The following is a 17,344-nucleotide window of genomic DNA, read 5'->3' on the forward strand; positions in this document are numbered from 1 at the left end:
AATCAGGAAGTATCGGAGGAAAATAATTACAATCCACAACTAACAAAATACAAATGAAGTAACAAACTCACATGAGTGCTACAGCTTGAAAGAAAATTATGGAGAAGCAAATTATTCTTGTACAGCGGAACAAATTGATCCAAAAATCGGCTTGTTGGTTTTCCTGGTCAGGTGCAATGGGCAACATCCTATCGGATCACTGTAGACATGTTTCTTCCGGCAAGACAAGTACTTCTTATTTTTCCTTCAAAAGAATGACAAATGGAGTTGTTTCAAGAAAATTCACTGATTCATTGCTAAGATCCTATATTTGTTGAATATATAGTGAGCAAATACAACAGTATACCCTACTTTAATTACATAAAAATTTGTCATTTTTTAATCATTTTTTTTCCATCCACATGCTAAATAATTGTCTTGGACTTTGATATCCCAATTACTTAGATATAATTGGTCAAATCTTATTAACAAATATAGTACATTCACTATTACGGCAAATAAATTAGTATAATTTTCCATGTTATTTAAGCACAATTCTATTAAATATCAGTACATTTTATAAAAATATTGACCTATTCTTGAAAATATTCACTTGCTATTTAATAAATAAATATTAACACAATCACACATAATCATGAGCACTATAACATGTACAAAACAGTGCGTAGCAAGGGTTTTCCAGCCTCCTAGTTCGATACAGAGAGGATAAGAAACCAATGGACAATTACGTTTTTGGCAGCACCTGGCTCTTAATCATTTTCCACAAACCTTCACCTTGGACTGTCTTCCTGCACCTGCAGCAAAACCAATACACTCTGTTCAATTAAGATTTTAACTTATCCAATTGTTTTATCTACAAATCTAAAATATTAGGGACATTAATTTATCAAGTAATTTTGAAAATCCTAGATTTAGAGTCTTCTTGAGTAATAGTAATACAAATACAAGTAATTCGATAACCAAAAATTAAGAAGATAGTCTACAAATTACGAACCTTAGTTTAGGAATTGCGAGTTCTCCTAATAGGTCTGAAAAAATTCATGTGTCTTAAACTATGATTAACCAAAGTAAGAAACAATTAGTGCTCCACCTTCCTCAATCGGTATCAAGATTCATTCAAGACGTTTGGGTCGGGGTAATAGAAAAATCAGTCCAAAAAAGACATCTTCTTACTTTGTCTTGAAAATCGGACAGATGTAATAAAACATCTTCCACTGTCAGAAATTCCCACCAATTAATTAATTCATCCCTCTATGCCACTCCTCCTCTTCTCTCTCTCTGATCCGAAGAAACACACCGCCCCAACTGTCTCCTTCCTGAATCACTGACAGCAAAACTTCCAACTTTACACATAGTCACAGAGTAAGTTTTCTTTCTTTTACATAATTACCTGTTTGCAAGGTTACTTACGAAGTACTGAATTGTTATTTACTATTTGTGTTTGATGTAGTGTAGTTAAAGCATCCCACCTTATAGATCCCCTGCTACTTATTTCTGAACCCAAATTAATCTCTTTTATGACTGTATTCAGCCTTGTTTTTGAGGGTTCTGGCTAAAATCTTGAATTTTGCCCTGTATGATATTGAAGTTAAATGTTTATGCCGTAATCCGACTGACTGGTTTTTTGATGTTATTCGGTTCTTTTTTGGATCAGTATTAAAGGGTTGTCGTTGTTTTCGTTGTCCGGTGGAAGCTGAGGTTTGCCTTGTAGAGTCATAGTTGGAGAACGAGGGTTGTTGGTAAAAAAAAATGCGGTTGTTTCCATTGAGCTCGAGTTCGAGTTCATCAAAGGATCGGAATAGTAATGGAGAGAGAAATCGGGTCTCTTTGTATTTAAATGTATATGACCTCACAAATATAAACGACTATCTCTACTGGTTCGGGCTTGGGATTTTTCATTCCGGCATTGAAGGTATTAAAAAAAGCTCCAATCTTTCTTTCCTTTTGTAATGGTTTACTAGTTTACTATACTTTTTTATGCTTTTATCTAATGAATCGTAATGTGTTTGGAGATTGTTTGTGATAAAGTTTGAATCTTTATTCCTTTTAGAAAGTTGTTTCTTAAATTTCAGTTGTTTGTCTAGCATGATGTTACCTGATTGTCCTCTAGTTGTTTTTAGGAGTTTTGAGGGAGTGACTGTTTTTGTTGAGTGTAATGTTGTTTTTGTTGTTGTTTATATAGATGTGCACCGTTTGGTCCTCTGCATTGCTTCTCACAAGTTTTGAGGCATTGCAGTATATTAAAATAGTTGTGGATAAACATTTTAAGGCCATAATAATATACCATACATGGTTGAAGCTTCCTGCCCTGTCTGGCATGATTACCAACATGGCAACTGTTATAACAATTTTGCAAACCCAGATTGAGGTGATATTTACATCAGCCTGACTCAGCTCCCATGTCCATAATTGCAAATGACTCTTTCAAGCATGGGCTGCCAGCTGATATTTACATCAGAACTCGTTTTGGGGAATGCTTCTTTTGTCTAACAAGTTGTTGGAAATAACTTGTATTCAAGGTTATTCATTGGGGACTCTTTATACCAACTTGTCAAATACTAGCAAAGCTACGGGATTTGAGCTATGAAGCAGCTCATGGATCGTTTGCAAGTCATGTCCATAGGCCATGGGTTTGTGCCAGTCTTTCTTTTCTAGCTTTACATAAAGCTGAAAACTTTTTGGTTGCCCAATTGCTGGCCAATCTCTAATCTCTTGTAGTTTATTGCCCTGTGTGCTGCTACCGTTCTCTGTTCTGTCATGCTAAGAAATCTCTCTTAGCTGGAGTAACTATATTGACTTGGAAACTTAATTAAGTGTCAGCTAGGAACGTATTTTATGTGATATATTTATTTCTTTTTGGGCTAATAATCTCAGATTTTACCCAGTTTAGGTATTTTGAGTGTGGAACTAGGTAAACAGGATATATTAATTTTCTCCACAGAGGAGCTCCAGTGATACTGAAAACCATTAAGTTTGTTTTATTCACATAATCATTTATGCTTGTTCCCACCATAGTCAGTTGTAACAACACAATTTATTTAAGCTTGTGCCTAGAATCTTACACTGTTTCCAGTCAATAATGAACAAAAATCATTTTCCCCGACAAGAAGAAAGAATCTCTCTTTCAAGTCGTCACTTAATAGATTTACGTAAGATGTATGAACAACAGTACTAATTCACACATATTTTCTCTCAGACATGCAGCCTTATTTGCATCACTTTAGCATCTGAATGCAGCGAAAAGCTTAATTCACCTTAGGAACCTCCACTCTGTGGGGAGCTTAAAAAAATCTTCCTTACCTGTGAATTTAATTCACTATGAGTTGACTGTTTTGTATCGTGAAAAAAGAGGCGGCAATACCTTCTATTCCATTTTGCTCTTTATGTATCTGTTGTTGGAAATATACATTGATCTTATAAAATCTTTCACTGCTAAATGATGATGTAATATCTTGAGTAAGAATAAGTTTTCGATGCCAAAATGCTAATCTTGGTTCTCATGTTTCAATCAATCTTCAGATGTTCATCTTTGTTTACTGTCGTTATATATTGGTGATGCAGTTCAGTATGATGATTCATATATTTATACTAGCCTTAATCTTGGCAACGTTTAAAGAACATTAAACTTTGACATAAATGCTTAGTTACTTGTTACTCAGATCCTCAGTAGTTCCTGGAAGTTATAGTTTTGAGTCATACGAGGCATATTGACATATAGATGGTAACTTAAAACATGGAGTGCAATTATGGCTCTTTGGTGATAGTTGTTGCAACTTTGGACAACATTGGGAGTGATGATCTACGACTTCACTAATTTCTTGGATCTGTTTTGCATTTCAATCATGACTGAGTACATTGGTTCTAAAGGGCTGCATGTAATCCAATAATAGATGTGTTGAAAGAAGTCTCATAGATGTGATTCTGACAAGATCTGTGCTGTTAATTGTTATCACTTGCTATTAGACATGTTGAGCCTTTATTTTGACTTAGTCCATTAGTTCAATGGTTCTGGCTGTATGTGTTAGCATAACATGGTTATGTTCTATGTCGTTTTGGTTTGTAAAATTATAACTTTAGCCGTAATCTTTGCTTCTGTTTGACTGCAGTACATGGTTTAGAGTATGGGTATGGAGCACATGAGTATCCAACAAGTGGGGTGTTTGAAGTTGAACCCAAAAATTGCCCTGGTTTTGTTTTTAGGCGGTCAGTCCTTTTGGGTAGCACCGACATGACTCGTTCAGAAATTCAGTCATTCATGGAGCATCTTTCTAGCAAATATCATGGAGACAACTATCATCTGATTGCCAAGAATTGCAATCATTTCACCGATGATGTTAGCGTGTGTCTCACAGGAAAGCGAATTCCTGGATGGGTGAACCGACTAGCACATTTAGGTAAGGACACAAGGAGTTTATTTGTAGTTTTAAGGATGTGATTAGAGATGAAGTTTAAGGTAGTCAGGGAGAACTTTTTGTGATGTGATGTATGTGAGATAAAAAGGTAATCGGGAAGATAAAAAGGTGTATTGGAAATTGTAATGATGATGTAAGCAAATAAAATTGGAGAAATAATGCTCAATCCAAACAAACGGCCTAGACAATCTGGAGCTGTTAATTTTGTTATAATATCTGTGATTTTATTTATTAGTCAATTAACTGAGATACCTCAATCATCCTTTTTTTGGGGAAAAAAATGGTTTCACAATCTGACTTTTGTTTAGGAAGCACACTTCATATGTACGTCAGCTAGATACAATTACTTGGTATAAATTATTTAGTTCAACATTTGATCTTGTTCTCATTACTCAGGTGTACCTTTCGTGTGAAATATAGTAGAATAAGCTGTTTATTTTCTTCCTGTTGTTTTTTCTGTGAACGAGTCATCACAGAAAGGAGAGATTCTGGAGTCAGGATTCTCTAGTTTGCTTTTTAGCCAATGGTTTTTCTCATGTTGTACATGGGATTATGGTAACAGAAAGACAAACAATGGATTAAATCTCTTTGGATATGTCTGCACCCTACAGAGAATGAACACTACATTATTACATCTAGAAAAGTAGAATGAGATCTCTTGCCACTGGGCTTCAGCACCAATATTGGTGGTGATATTTTTCAATGCTTTTCTTTGAATGTTGGGGTTCTTCTATACCAGTGGTATTTGAATAGAATCCAGTTCTACATACTGATGCTTTCAGGCTTTAGCAAGATGACTGATTTTTGGTGGTCTACATTTTAGATTGTTCTCCGAGCCTAACAAGTATTCTTCCTTAAAATTTCAGGTTCTTTCTTCAATTGTCTGCTGCCAGAGAGCATTCAGATTCAAGCAGTAAGACTCCCTGATCATCAAGCATATTCAGGCAAGTTCTATTGGTGTTTGGTTTTCTGTTTCTGGTGAAAGAAGGATGAAATGATCCCCTATATTATCTTGATTCAAATGATGAAGTCCTAAAAGAACCTGCACACTTTAAAGGAGTGTTTTTACTTCAAATTTCAAATTAATAATTTGACCTTTTTTATAGTGTGGTCTAACATGTCTTCTCCATCGGATCAAGTTTAGAAAGAAGTTGCTTTCAAGAGTTTGTCAGTTGGTCATAGTGAATACCCACCTGTAGCAGTCAGCAGTGCAGAAGTTTAAATTATTGAACTTTAATATTCTTGCATGGAAACTGTCCATAGTGTTTATTTTCCCTTTTTTTCCAACTATTTCATGATTCTTCCTATAGACGCAATTGGTTTGTATGTCCAACATTGAGTCTCGCACAATAATTGATGCTATATAGGAGTCTTAATTTGAAAATGATGAGGGCTTCTTTTGATACGAGTAAGCTCATGAATTTGTGGCCCAAGCTTTTGGCGGCTTCATTTTCAGCTTTATTACTTAACAAGCCTAAAGATTGGATGAAGCTTGTCTTAAGAAAATAATGAGCAAATATGAATCCAAATCTGTTCAAACCTCAATTCTTGAGCCAAACAACTGCCTTGTGCATCTATTATATGAACATAGCAACATCTATGATTAAGTTTAACCTAAGGCATCAAAATAGAAGAAATGATGTCCTTTATTAAGTAAACATATGGGGAAAACATTAAAAATGATTCTAATATGCTTTCCACACTCCAATCATTTTTCTTATGCAATTATCAGTACTTTTTATCTCTTTTATTCTCTGCAGATGATGGGACAGATTCTGTAGGATCATCAGTTTCAGCAGATGTTGAAGAAGAGGAGCTAGATCATCATCTACTGACGGTTACAAACAGTGATGTAGCATTTTTGAAGGAAAAGCCAGTGAGGCTAACAAAGGAGGCTCTTTGACTTGTATTTTTCTTCACCTTCCCATTTATTGGTTTCATCTTGGCCTTGTTGTTTGTGGTAATTGTATAAAATCTAACTGTACTAGTTACTATATCATCTGAGTCAATTTGTTTGAGTGTAAAATAGCAAGTGGCGAGGAACTGTAGTCACTTCCGTCTTAGTGCTTAAAGTAACTCATCTTTGTTTGGTCATATTGTTAGAAAAAAAAAACCATTACTTTTTGTTCAAACTAATTGTTGTTTCAATTTTAAGTTGGGAAGAAGTTGCACTTAGTTCAGCTATTGGACGTATTGCACATTAAACAGAGGGAATGACAAAGGGAACCATGCAATATATAGCTTGGAGCTGTGCAAGACTTGCAAATGATTGTTTAACAGATTTTCTCATCAACCAAGTGCCTAACCAAGTTCGTGCCCACCTCAGGGTCTACGGATGTTGGCTGTTGGACTTGAATATTAGCTATGCAGCCTCCATTGTTCGCCTCTCTATCCCTTGGATCTCCTTGTTTCTATAGGACACAAGTTTCATTTTGCAGTTTTTTCATTCTCATATCTTGCATGGCTTGGAGAGATTCTTCTGGTGCAGCAAATGAAGATGGCAAGACAGGATTGGGCAGACCAGTAAACAATTTTATGGGTGATGTTACCTGTCCAGACGATAGTGGACAAACTCCCTCTGCTGATTTTCCAACTAACGAAACCAGTGAAAAAGTTGCTGCTTAAGAGGAAGTGATCAAGAAAAATGTTATAACTGTAATGAATTATGAACAAGAGGAGTTGTTGCGAGATAGAAGAAGAGATGGCTGCTCTACATAGCAAGATAGAAGAACTGAAGGAACTCGGAAAGCGGTTCATTCCATCCACAATGGTAAAAAATTTCTCTTATTAAGTTATAATGGTATTGCTTGTTCAAGTTTGCAGTTTTCTACTACCAGTTGATTGACACTATATACAGTTGAACTTATTAGTAAACCATCAGTACGAGCAACTGGGTGGCAGCTAATCCAGGCTGTTTTCGGGGGAAATGTCACCGGCAGCCAAAGAAGGAAACAACCGAAAACCCTCACAAATTGTGAGTCACAATGTAGTTGATCAAAGCCTGTCTAATGAACCTCATGGGAAAGGGACAGAACCAAGAAAGTTAGCCATTACGCGTATGTAACTGTAACTTGCGTTCAAATTGAGCCACTCGACAGAAATTGTTTCTTGACGCCATTGGACCAAATGCATAATCCAAACAGTACTTGAAGACTTGAAAAGGCTGCATAGCCCATAACTGGTATCATAATTCATAAGCACCCAGCTCAGTATACTGACTTTTCTTCTTTTTTTTCCCCAGAGACTAAAATCATCCGAGGAGAAGTAATGGAATTTGTAGCCCATCTCAAGCATCATTATCGATTGGAGATGTATAAAGATTCAAGTATAGGACCATGGAATTCAAGTATAGGACCAGAGACTAAAATCATCCGAGGAGAAGTAATGGAATTTGTAGCCCATCTCAAGCACCATTATCGAATGGAGATGTATAAAGATTCAAGTATAGGACCATGGAATTCTTGCTCGTGTCATTTCTGCCACAGAAAGCCTTTCGAAGTAGAGGCAGTCTCTCTTTACCAAAAAGAAGATGAAAGAGATGCCATATACGGTTTTTCCTTCATGAAATTTGTGCTCAATTTCAATTGCCTCAAGAGTGGAACCATTCCTGTCACTCTGAGGATCCTCTTTCGCTTTACGAAGTGGAATCCGGTGCTCCTCAGAAGTTCCAGTGCCATTTATGTGGATCCAATGGTTCAAATTTTGTGTACCATTGTGCAATCTGTAAGTTCAGCATAGACCTTCTTTGCATTAACTTGAAGCCTACCAAGAAATTGGAAGTTCACGCCCCTGAAAACAACCACCGGCATCCCCTATTCATATTTGAAGCACCATTTGTGGTCGATTTTCGCTGCTCTTTTTGCCATAGTCACATCTATGGGACTGTCTGTCTTCATTCACTGCAGAAACATATTGCATGAAGAGTGTGCTCTCTGCCATTAGAATTCAGATATGAGTTTCACTTTGAACACCTTCTAGCCCTTTTCCCCAGCTCCAAATTCCCAGTAAAAACGCCATCATGCAGTGCTTTCTCTGGGCCAAATTTCCGTGAAGCATTCTACATATCTCAGCAGTGCAACTTTGTTCTAGACCTACAATGTGCCTTCTTGATGCCCATCTTCTCAGATTCCAAATCTCATCGAGAGCCCCACGAGCAACCCCTCTGCCTGTCCCACCCGCTGACCCAATGCAGTGTCACAAAGCAAATCAATAGCAATTGCTCAGGGTGCTACTCACCCATCAAACATACCATTTTCGTTTGCACAGAATCTGGTATTTTACTGGGTAAATCCTGCATAGAATTGCTTCCTGAGATCGCACACCCTTGTGACCCACTCCGTCATATTAAAGTATTAAACACGTCGATAACGTGGATGCAAAAAGACGAATTGCATTTTCACTTGCGTACGCTCCAAACGTGATTTCTACTTAGATCCTCAATGTGCTTCTACAAAGCCACATATGATAGCTCTAAAATTCAGCAGCATCCTCTTGCTTTCTTGGAGACCAACCTCGGTAATTTAAGGTGCAACAGTTGCGCCATGCAAGAAGCATTTGTTCCAGTGTTTGGATTGTAGATTTGGTCATCATCTGGAATGTTATCCTTTACCTGAAATCATCAAATGATAGAGCCGTTATTTGGCACGTTTTGCATTGTCATCTTGTCCTAATTTTGGCCATTCATGGTGTTAAGAAAGGGGATTTCACTCATATTTGACATTTGTGCGAATTGTAGGTGGTTAGCATTAAAATGATATCGCGGGGAAAAATTTTCAGAAGACTTTTCATTTCAGAGCGTGGCCACGCCTTGGAAGGTGGACGAAACCGAAAGACGGACCGTGGTCCACGTGAACCTGAAGCGCTGGATTAGAACCTTTAAAGAATTGTGGGCCTCCTAACCATGGGGAAGATATCTCCTGCGGCTGCTTCAAATGGAAAAGACTAGGAAGGGCCCACGAGGGCCAATAAAGACTGTAGCTTTCAGCTCTTTTTCGAATTTACCCCTTGTCAGCCGCCACTTTGGCTTGGCTTTTGTTTTTTTTCTTTCTTATTCGGCAACAGAGACGACAGAAATTAGGTAGCTAGAGTTTTCTTTTGCTTTCTGCGGCTCTGGGTCAAAAACTTTTCTCCTGTTCTCTTTTTCTTTACTGTGGTTTCGCCTGCGGCTAGCGGCTAGTGGCCAGATATTAAAGATTTCTGCGGATTGCATCTGGGCTCTGTACAACGGAGACCTTTCTTCACTTTTTGCCTTTGACTTTTCTAAATTCCGTGGGTTTTCTCTTGTGATTCTCCAATTCTTCGGAAATCAATTTAATGTATTCAACTAAACCACGCGGGATTGAAACGATGAGGAGCGGCTAATTTCCTCCTCTACCCAAAGGGTGACGCGAGGGCGCGGTCCATAAAACCTGTGAGATCTAATCAAGCTTTCATTATTTCTTCCAATTCGTTATTATTCGTGCGTTTCCTGAATTAATTGTTCATGGGTATTTTATTAATTGAATATCAACGGCCGGGTATTTGATTTAATTTAATAGCCTACTGCCACGTTAATTAAATAGAATCCGTAATTGTTCATTTAATTGACACCCCGTGGTGACCACCATAATTGGCTTTATGATGGGGAAACGCAAGATCTAATTTAAATAAACCCTCTTAGTGTGTTTATTGGTTAGGGTTGGGTTCTTCTAGCTTTAATGCAATTGGGTAATTAAATTCCTACGGTCGTACCTAGGGTTGTTATCTGATTAGGGAAGCAGTCAATGGTCGTACCTTGACTGTCGAAAAGGTAAGGAAGAACTGGTTGTCAGAGCTTATTGATAGCTATAACCAACCTAGTGATAAATGGAGGAAATATCTTTGCATCGATGATCATTTAATTGGACCGTGCCTGAGCAGTTGATCCTTTGGGTGGAATCTTATTAATTGCTATTTTTAGTGACTTGTGCTTTGTGAGTTGGTTTTGAATTTAGTTCGCTTTGTTTTTATTTTACTTTTATTTTATTTATTTCTCTCCCATTGAAAATCCCCCAATTTTGTTCTGCTGATTTGGAAAGAAATAATTTCCTACCTGCTCCCTGTGGAATCGACCCTACTTGCCATTGTACGCAAAATTAGTATTTTTATAGACAAACCCGGTATATCGGATCAAGCAAACTCTTCGGGAACAGGGTGAATCAAATAACCCATTGCACACCTAGGGTCCCTGCTCCAGTACTTGGATTTGTTCTATAATTATTTAATTGAGGTGGTAATTAGGACTTTTTAGTAATTATTATTGCACAGGTTCGGCACCTATCAATTTTTGGCGCCGTTGCCGGGGAGTTGGCGTTTGGATTATTCGTTTCTTTTCAATTTCAATTTTTATTTTTATTTTTATTTTATTTTGTTCTTCTTGGTATTTTTGCTAGTTTATGCCCCGTTCTTCTCGCACAGGTGAATTAGTATACGACGCGGAGGTTGAGAAGGCAGCGCGTAAGCGGAGGCAAGAGACCAAGAGACGAAAACAAGGGCACTTATTTGCTGCAAACGAGTCAGCGGAAGACGAAGTACGCATGACCAACAACCAAACCTTGAGGGAGCTGGCTGCCCCGGAGCTGACTCACCAGCCCTTATGCATCACATTCCCCACTTTGGCTGAGAACACTGCTTTCGAACTGAAGTCGGGGTTGATTCACCTTCTACCTTCTTTCCATGGTCTCTCTGGCGAAGAACCCCACAAACATGTCAAGGAATTCGAGGTAGTTTGCTCCAGCATGAAACCTCCTGGGGTCACTGAGGAGCAGATAAGACTTAGAGATTTTCCCTTCTCTCTCAAGGATGCAGCAAAAGATTGGCTATACTACCTACCAGCGGGTAGTATTACCACATGGGCACAGTTAAAAAAGAAATTCTTGGAAAAATTCTTCCCTGCATCCCGAGCTGCGAGTTTGAGGAAGGAGATATGTGGCATTAAGCAATATCCCGGTGAGTCCTTGTATGAATACTGGGAAAGGTTTAACAAGTTGTGCACTAGATACCCGCAGCACCAAATTAGTGAGCAACTGTTAATCCAATACTTCTATGAGGGGCTCCAATCAACAGACAGGAGTATCATTGACGCTGCCAGTGGGGGAGCACTTGCAAACAAGACACCGAGGGAAGCGTGGGAGCTCATCGAAGCCATGGCAGAGAACTCCCAGCAATTTGGCTTCCGTGAGAGCAACCCTCCCCGTAAAGTCAACGAGGTAGAGATTTCATCCCTACAGCAGCAAATGTCAGAATTGACGTCTGTTGTTAGGCAATTAGCCATGAGAGAAACACCGCGAGTAAAGGTGTGTGGAATCTGCACTAGCATGGACCATTGCACAGACTCGTGCCCCATTTTGCAAGAGAACGGGGCGGAGCAGGTGAACATGGCTGGAGGCGTGCCCGCGCCTCGTAGGCAGTATGATCCATATTCCAACACGTACAATCCGGGTTGGAGAGATCATCCCAATTTCAGCTATGGGAACAGGCAACAAAATTCATATCCGAATCGTCCACCAGGATTTCAGCAACCATGGCAACCGAAATCACAACCATCATCCTCCAACACAGGGAGCTCCTTGGAGGATATTGTCAAGAGTCTGGCTACGACTACCGCCCAGATCCAGCAAGAGACTAGACAGTTCCAGCAGGAGACCAGGTCATTGACCACAAATATGGCTCAACTCCAGCAAGAAACTAGAGCTTTAACCATGAGCACCAATCAGTTCCAGCAGGATACAAAATCAGGCATGAAGGATATGGAGGCTCGAATAAGCCAGATGGCAACTGCCATAAATCGCTTGGAGTCTCATGCTTATGGAAAGTTACCTTCACAACCCGAAATAAACCCCAGGAATGTAAGTGCCATGACCCTGAGGAGTGGCAAGACACTGGAAGGGCCGAAAGAGGGAAATTCAAAAAGCAAGAGTGAGGAGGAGATAGAGAAGGAAATTGAAGAGGAAGGGCGTATTCGCAAGGATCCTGAGGTAACTTTCACTTCTCCGCCCACTATTAAATCTAACTTACCTCCTTTTCCTTGTAGGCTGGAGAAGACAAAAAAGGTAGAGAAGGAAAAAGAGCTTTTGGAGGTGTTCAAAAAAGTGGAGATCAACATCCCCTTGTTGGAGGCAATTAAACAGGTACCGAAGTACGCGAAATTTCTCAAGGATCTATGTACCCATAAGAGGAAACTGAGAGGGGACGAAAGAGTAGCGGTGGGAGAAAATGTGTCAGCAATGCTCCAAAGGAAGCTTCCACCCAAGTGTGGAGATCCAGGTATGTTCACGATCCCCTGTAAGATAGGGAATACACCGATTAGGAAAGCAATGTTAGATTTAGGGGCGTCAATCAATGTGATGCCCAAGACTATTTTTGCTTCTCTAAATCTTGGGCCACTTAAAGAAACAGCCATCATAATCCAACTAGCTGATCGTACAAATGCATATCCAGAGGGGCTAGTTGAGGATGTCTTGGTACAGGTAAATGAATTGGTTTTTCCTGCAGATTTTTATATCTTGGACATGGGAGATGAGAAATCATTAAGCCCATCACCTATCTTGTTAGGTAGACCATTTCTTAGCACTGCCAGGACTAAGATAGATGTGAATGAGGGTACTTTGTCAATGGAATTTGATGGTGAAACTGTGAATTTCAATATTTTTGAGGCGATGAATTACCCAAAAGAATCTAACTCGGTCTTTGCTTTGAGTGTTATTGAGCCTTTTGTGCAGGAAATTTTCGAATTAGATGGCGAAGACGCTTTGGAAGTGGCTCTAGCCAAGCACTTGGAGTTGGGTGTAACTCATGATGTGGACCTAAGGGGAGATTTGCTCCATGCTGTGGAAGCCTTACACTCGCTTCCACCCGTATCCCCAAGGTATGAGCTTACTTCTCTTTTTGTGCCAGAGACTCAAACGAAACTGCTTCCTTCAGTTGTGCAGGCACCGGATTTAGAATTAAAGCCTCTGCCAAAGCATCTTAAGTACGCATTCCTAGGAGATCGGGAGACACTGCCGGTAATCATCTCTGCGCACCTGTCTCCAAGTCAAGAAGACAAACTAGTGCGGGTCCTGAGGGAGCATAAGGAGGCAATTGGGTGGAGTATAGCAGATATCAAGGGAATAAGTCCATCCTTATGTATGCACCGAATTCGGCTCGAGGAAGATGCGAAGCCAGTAAGACAGGCTCAAAGGAGGTTGAACCCCCTGATGATGGAAGTTGTGAAAAAGGAGATACTCAAGCTTCTAGAGGTGGGGATCATTTTTGCTATCTCGGATAGCCCATGGGTGAGTCCTGTCCAGGTAGTCCCGAAAAAGGCGGGAGTGACCGTGGAGGAGAACCAGGAGGGTGATATGGTCCCGGTCAGGAAAGCAACTGGCTGGCGCCAGTGCATCGACTACAGGAAGCTAAATGCCGTGACTAAAAAGGACCATTTCCTCCTCCCCTTTATTGATCAGATGGTAGAACGATTGGCAGGTCGTGTTTACTATTGTTTCTTGGATGGTTTTTCAGGTTACTTTCAGATCGCGATCGCACCAGAAGACCAGGAGAAGACCACCTTCACATGCCCATTTGGCACGTTTGCCTACCGCCGAATGCCTTTCGGACTCTGCAATGCTCCAGCGACCTTTCAAAGGTGCATGGTAAGTATTTTCTCCGAGTATGTAGAGAAAATAATTGAGGTATTCATGGATGATTTCAGTGTGTACGGGGACAGTTTTGATGAATGCTTGGAAAATCTGGCTTTAATTCTGAAAAGGTGCATAGAGACGAATTTGGTACTTAATTGGGAAAAGTGTCACTTTATGGTAGATCATGGCATTGTCTTAGGACACGTTGTGTCGGCTAAGGGCATAGAGGTAGATAAAGCTAAGATAGACCTTATTTCTGCTCTACCTTACCCCGTATGTGTACGGGAAGTGCGTTCGTTTTTGGGCCATGCAGGTTTTTACAGGAGATTTATCAGAGACTTTTCGAAGATCGGAGCACCCCTGTTCAAACTACTGCAGAAAGACGTGCCGTTTGATTTCACAAGTGAATGTAAGGTGGCGTTTGATAAATTGAAGGAGTCACTGACATCGCCGCCTGTCATTCAGCCCCCAGATTGGAGCCTTCCGTTTGAAATTATGTGCGACGCAAGTGATTATGCCGTGGGGGCCGTGTTGGGACAAAGAATTGGAAGAGCGCCACACGCGATCTACTACGCATCGAGAGCCTTAAGTGGAGCCCAACTTAATTACTCCACGACGGAGAAGGAATTACTAGCTGTTGTTTTTGCACTGGAGAAATTTAGGTCATATTTATTGGGTGCAAAAGTAATTGTTTTCTCTGACCATGCAGCCTTGAGGTACCTGTTGGCGAAAAATGATGCCAAATCGCGGCTCATTAGATGGATCCTGCTCCTGCAGGAGTTCGACTTAGAGATTAAGGATAAGAGTGGAGCCGAGAATTTGGTGGCTGACCATTTGAGCCGGTTGCTCACGAATCAAGAAGATCTACCGTTGAGGGAGTCATTCCCTGAGGAGCAACTTCTGGCCATTGATTCGTCGGCACCATGGTATGCCGATATTGTAAATTTCTTGGTAGCAAGTAAATTACCTACAGGTTGGTCAAAAGCTAGAAGGGATAAGCTAAAGAGTGATGCCAAACATTACCTTTGGGATGACCCATACCTATGGAGGCAATGTTCAGACCAGGTGATAAGAAGGTGTGTAAGTGCAGGTGAGTTTCACTCTATTTTAGCTTTCTGTCATTCATTTGCATGTGGTGGGCATTTTGGTCCAAAGCGGACGGCTCGTAAAGTGTTAGAAAGTGGTTTTTATTGGCCTACTCTGTTTAAGGATGCATATCTGTTTTGCAAATCTTGTGATAAGTGTCAAAGGGTGGGGAATATTTCTCGAAGAGACCAAATGAGTCAAACCCCCATATTATTTGTTGAGATTTTTGATGTCTGGGGTATAGATTTCATGGGTCCCTTCCCCTCGTCCTTTGGTTTCTTGTACATTATACTTGCTGTTGACTATGTTTCCAAATGGGTGGAGGCAAAAGCCACCCGGACTAATGATTATAGAGTGGTTGCAGATTTTATAAGATCTAACATTTTCGTCCGTTTTGGAATGCCAAGAGCTATAGTGAGTGACAGGGGCACCCATTTCTGTAATAAGACGATCACTGCTTTGTTTCGTAAGTATGGTGTGCTCCACAAAGTTTCCACTCCCTACCATCCACAAACGAATGGTCAAGCCGAAGTATCAAACAGGGAAGTTAAGTCGATCCTGGAGAAGATGGTGAGACCTGATCGAAAGGATTGGAGTGTGAAATTGGAAGATGCTCTCTGGGCCTACCGCACTGCGTATAAGACGCCGATTGGGATGTCCCCATACAGGTTAGTTTTTGGTAAGCCTTGCCACCTCCCGGTGGAATATGAACACAAAGCATTTTGGGCACTTAAGCGGTGTAACATGGATCTCATGGAGGCTGGAGGACACAGAAAGCTCCAATTACAAGAGTTGGAAGAGTTAAGGAATGAAGCCTATGAGAATTCCGCAATTTATAAGGAGAAAAGCAAAGTTTTCCATGATCAACAAGTTTCGAGAAAGTCGTTTGTCGTAGGGCAAAAAGTCTTACTTTATCATTCAAGACTTAAGCTTTTTCCTGGTAAGTTGCGCTCCCGTTGGATTGGTCCTTTTGTTGTTACTAATAGTTCTCAGTATGGTGCAGTGGAAATACAAAGTCTTAAGACGGAGAAAAGGTTCGTAGTCAATGGTCACCGTCTAAAGCCTTATTACGAAGGCTTTAATAGTGAGCAAGTGGAGGTTTTATTCCTTGATAATCCAAGAGGTGAAATCTAAACATTTCAAGGCCTTATCTAGCCAAAGACGTTAAAGAAAGGCGCTGCTTGGGAGGCAACCCAAGGATTACAATATTAGTTGTGATCATTTTTACTTACTCTGCGATTTTTCAGTTTTGTCTTAATGCTTTGACTGTTTTTGTGGTGTTGGACAGAGGAGTAGAGGTTACAGGGCGTGCCCACGCCTTGATGGAATTTCGTTTGGAAATCATCTGGATGCTCTGGTCAGAGGACCATGTCCTTCAAGGCGTGCCCACGCCTTCCAACCACTTCGATAGCGAAAGTCAAAAAAAAAAAAAAAAAAAAAAGGGGGCTTTGACCAGGACCCTATTCTTCCTTACCTTTTCTGGTCTTGTCCCTGTCCGTGACTTGGGCAATCAATTTTCCAATTTCTCTGAAATCCTGATTTACCTTTCTTCTTGCTGGTGAAGCCCGCCGCCGCCTCTTGCCGCCGCCCATCGCCCATCGCCGTCCGCCGTCCGCCGCAGCCAACACCCAGATCGGGTAGCCGCGCGCCTCCAAGACCCAGCCCCCAGCTGCCCCAGAGCGCGGCCTGCACAGCCGCGTCCAGCGCTGACGCGCCACCAGCACGCGCGCCGCCTAGCAGCGCGCGCAGATCCTCACGACCGCGTGCACCCACAGCACCAGCAGCAGACAGCGCGCGCCTGCCTCAGCGCGCCTGCGCTGCCACCTGCGCGCGCGCCTGCCCATCAGCGCGCCTGCGCTGCCCACCTGCGCGCAGCCTTTTTCCTCTGCCCTCTCGCACGCTTGCCCGCACGACCTGCTCTGCCTACCAGATCCTGCCTGCGCCTCTGCCGCGAGCGGCCCTCCTCGCAGCCGCGCGCCTCAGATCCAGCGTCCGCGCGCGCGCGCCTGCGCACGGCGCAGCTTTGCCACCTGCGCAACTTCAGCTCGCACGCCTGCCTCTGCGCGCACGCCCAGCCTCAGTTCTCCTTCCCCGCCAATTTCTTCTTCAGCGAAGACAAAGGGAATAAAAAGTGGTACCCCTACTTTTCTTGTTGAGCTGGTGACTTCGATTGGGAGTTTTAATTGCCAATTTTTGCCTCCTTTTGGG

At 41.3% G+C, this 17,344-nt stretch overlaps 2 protein-coding genes across 2 annotated transcripts; both read left to right on the forward strand.

The window, feature by feature from the left end:
• The first annotated feature begins 748 nt into the window (after positions 1 to 748).
• On the forward strand, positions 749 to 6,544 carry LOC113706485 (deSI-like protein At4g17486). The gene is made up of 5 exons (XM_027228397.2): positions 749 to 1,362; positions 1,655 to 1,912; positions 4,107 to 4,394; positions 5,279 to 5,356; positions 6,173 to 6,544. The coding sequence occupies exons 2-5, from the start codon at positions 1,750 to 1,752 to the stop codon at positions 6,313 to 6,315; spliced, it is 672 nt and encodes a 223-aa protein (XP_027084198.1). The 5' UTR covers positions 749 to 1,362; positions 1,655 to 1,749; the 3' UTR covers positions 6,316 to 6,544.
• A 140-nt stretch (positions 6,545 to 6,684) lies between these two features.
• Positions 6,685 to 9,652, forward strand: LOC140004333 (uncharacterized). The gene is made up of 4 exons (XM_072063216.1): positions 6,685 to 7,182; positions 7,270 to 7,468; positions 7,654 to 8,135; positions 9,148 to 9,652. The coding sequence occupies exons 2-4, from the start codon at positions 7,339 to 7,341 to the stop codon at positions 9,280 to 9,282; spliced, it is 747 nt and encodes a 248-aa protein (XP_071919317.1). The 5' UTR covers positions 6,685 to 7,182; positions 7,270 to 7,338; the 3' UTR covers positions 9,283 to 9,652.
• The last annotated feature ends 7,692 nt before the right edge of the window (positions 9,653 to 17,344 follow it).

Source organism: Coffea arabica, chromosome 8c, assembly GCF_036785885.1.
Source record: "Coffea arabica cultivar ET-39 chromosome 8c, Coffea Arabica ET-39 HiFi, whole genome shotgun sequence".
Classification (NCBI taxonomy): Eukaryota; Viridiplantae; Streptophyta; class Magnoliopsida; order Gentianales; family Rubiaceae; genus Coffea; species Coffea arabica.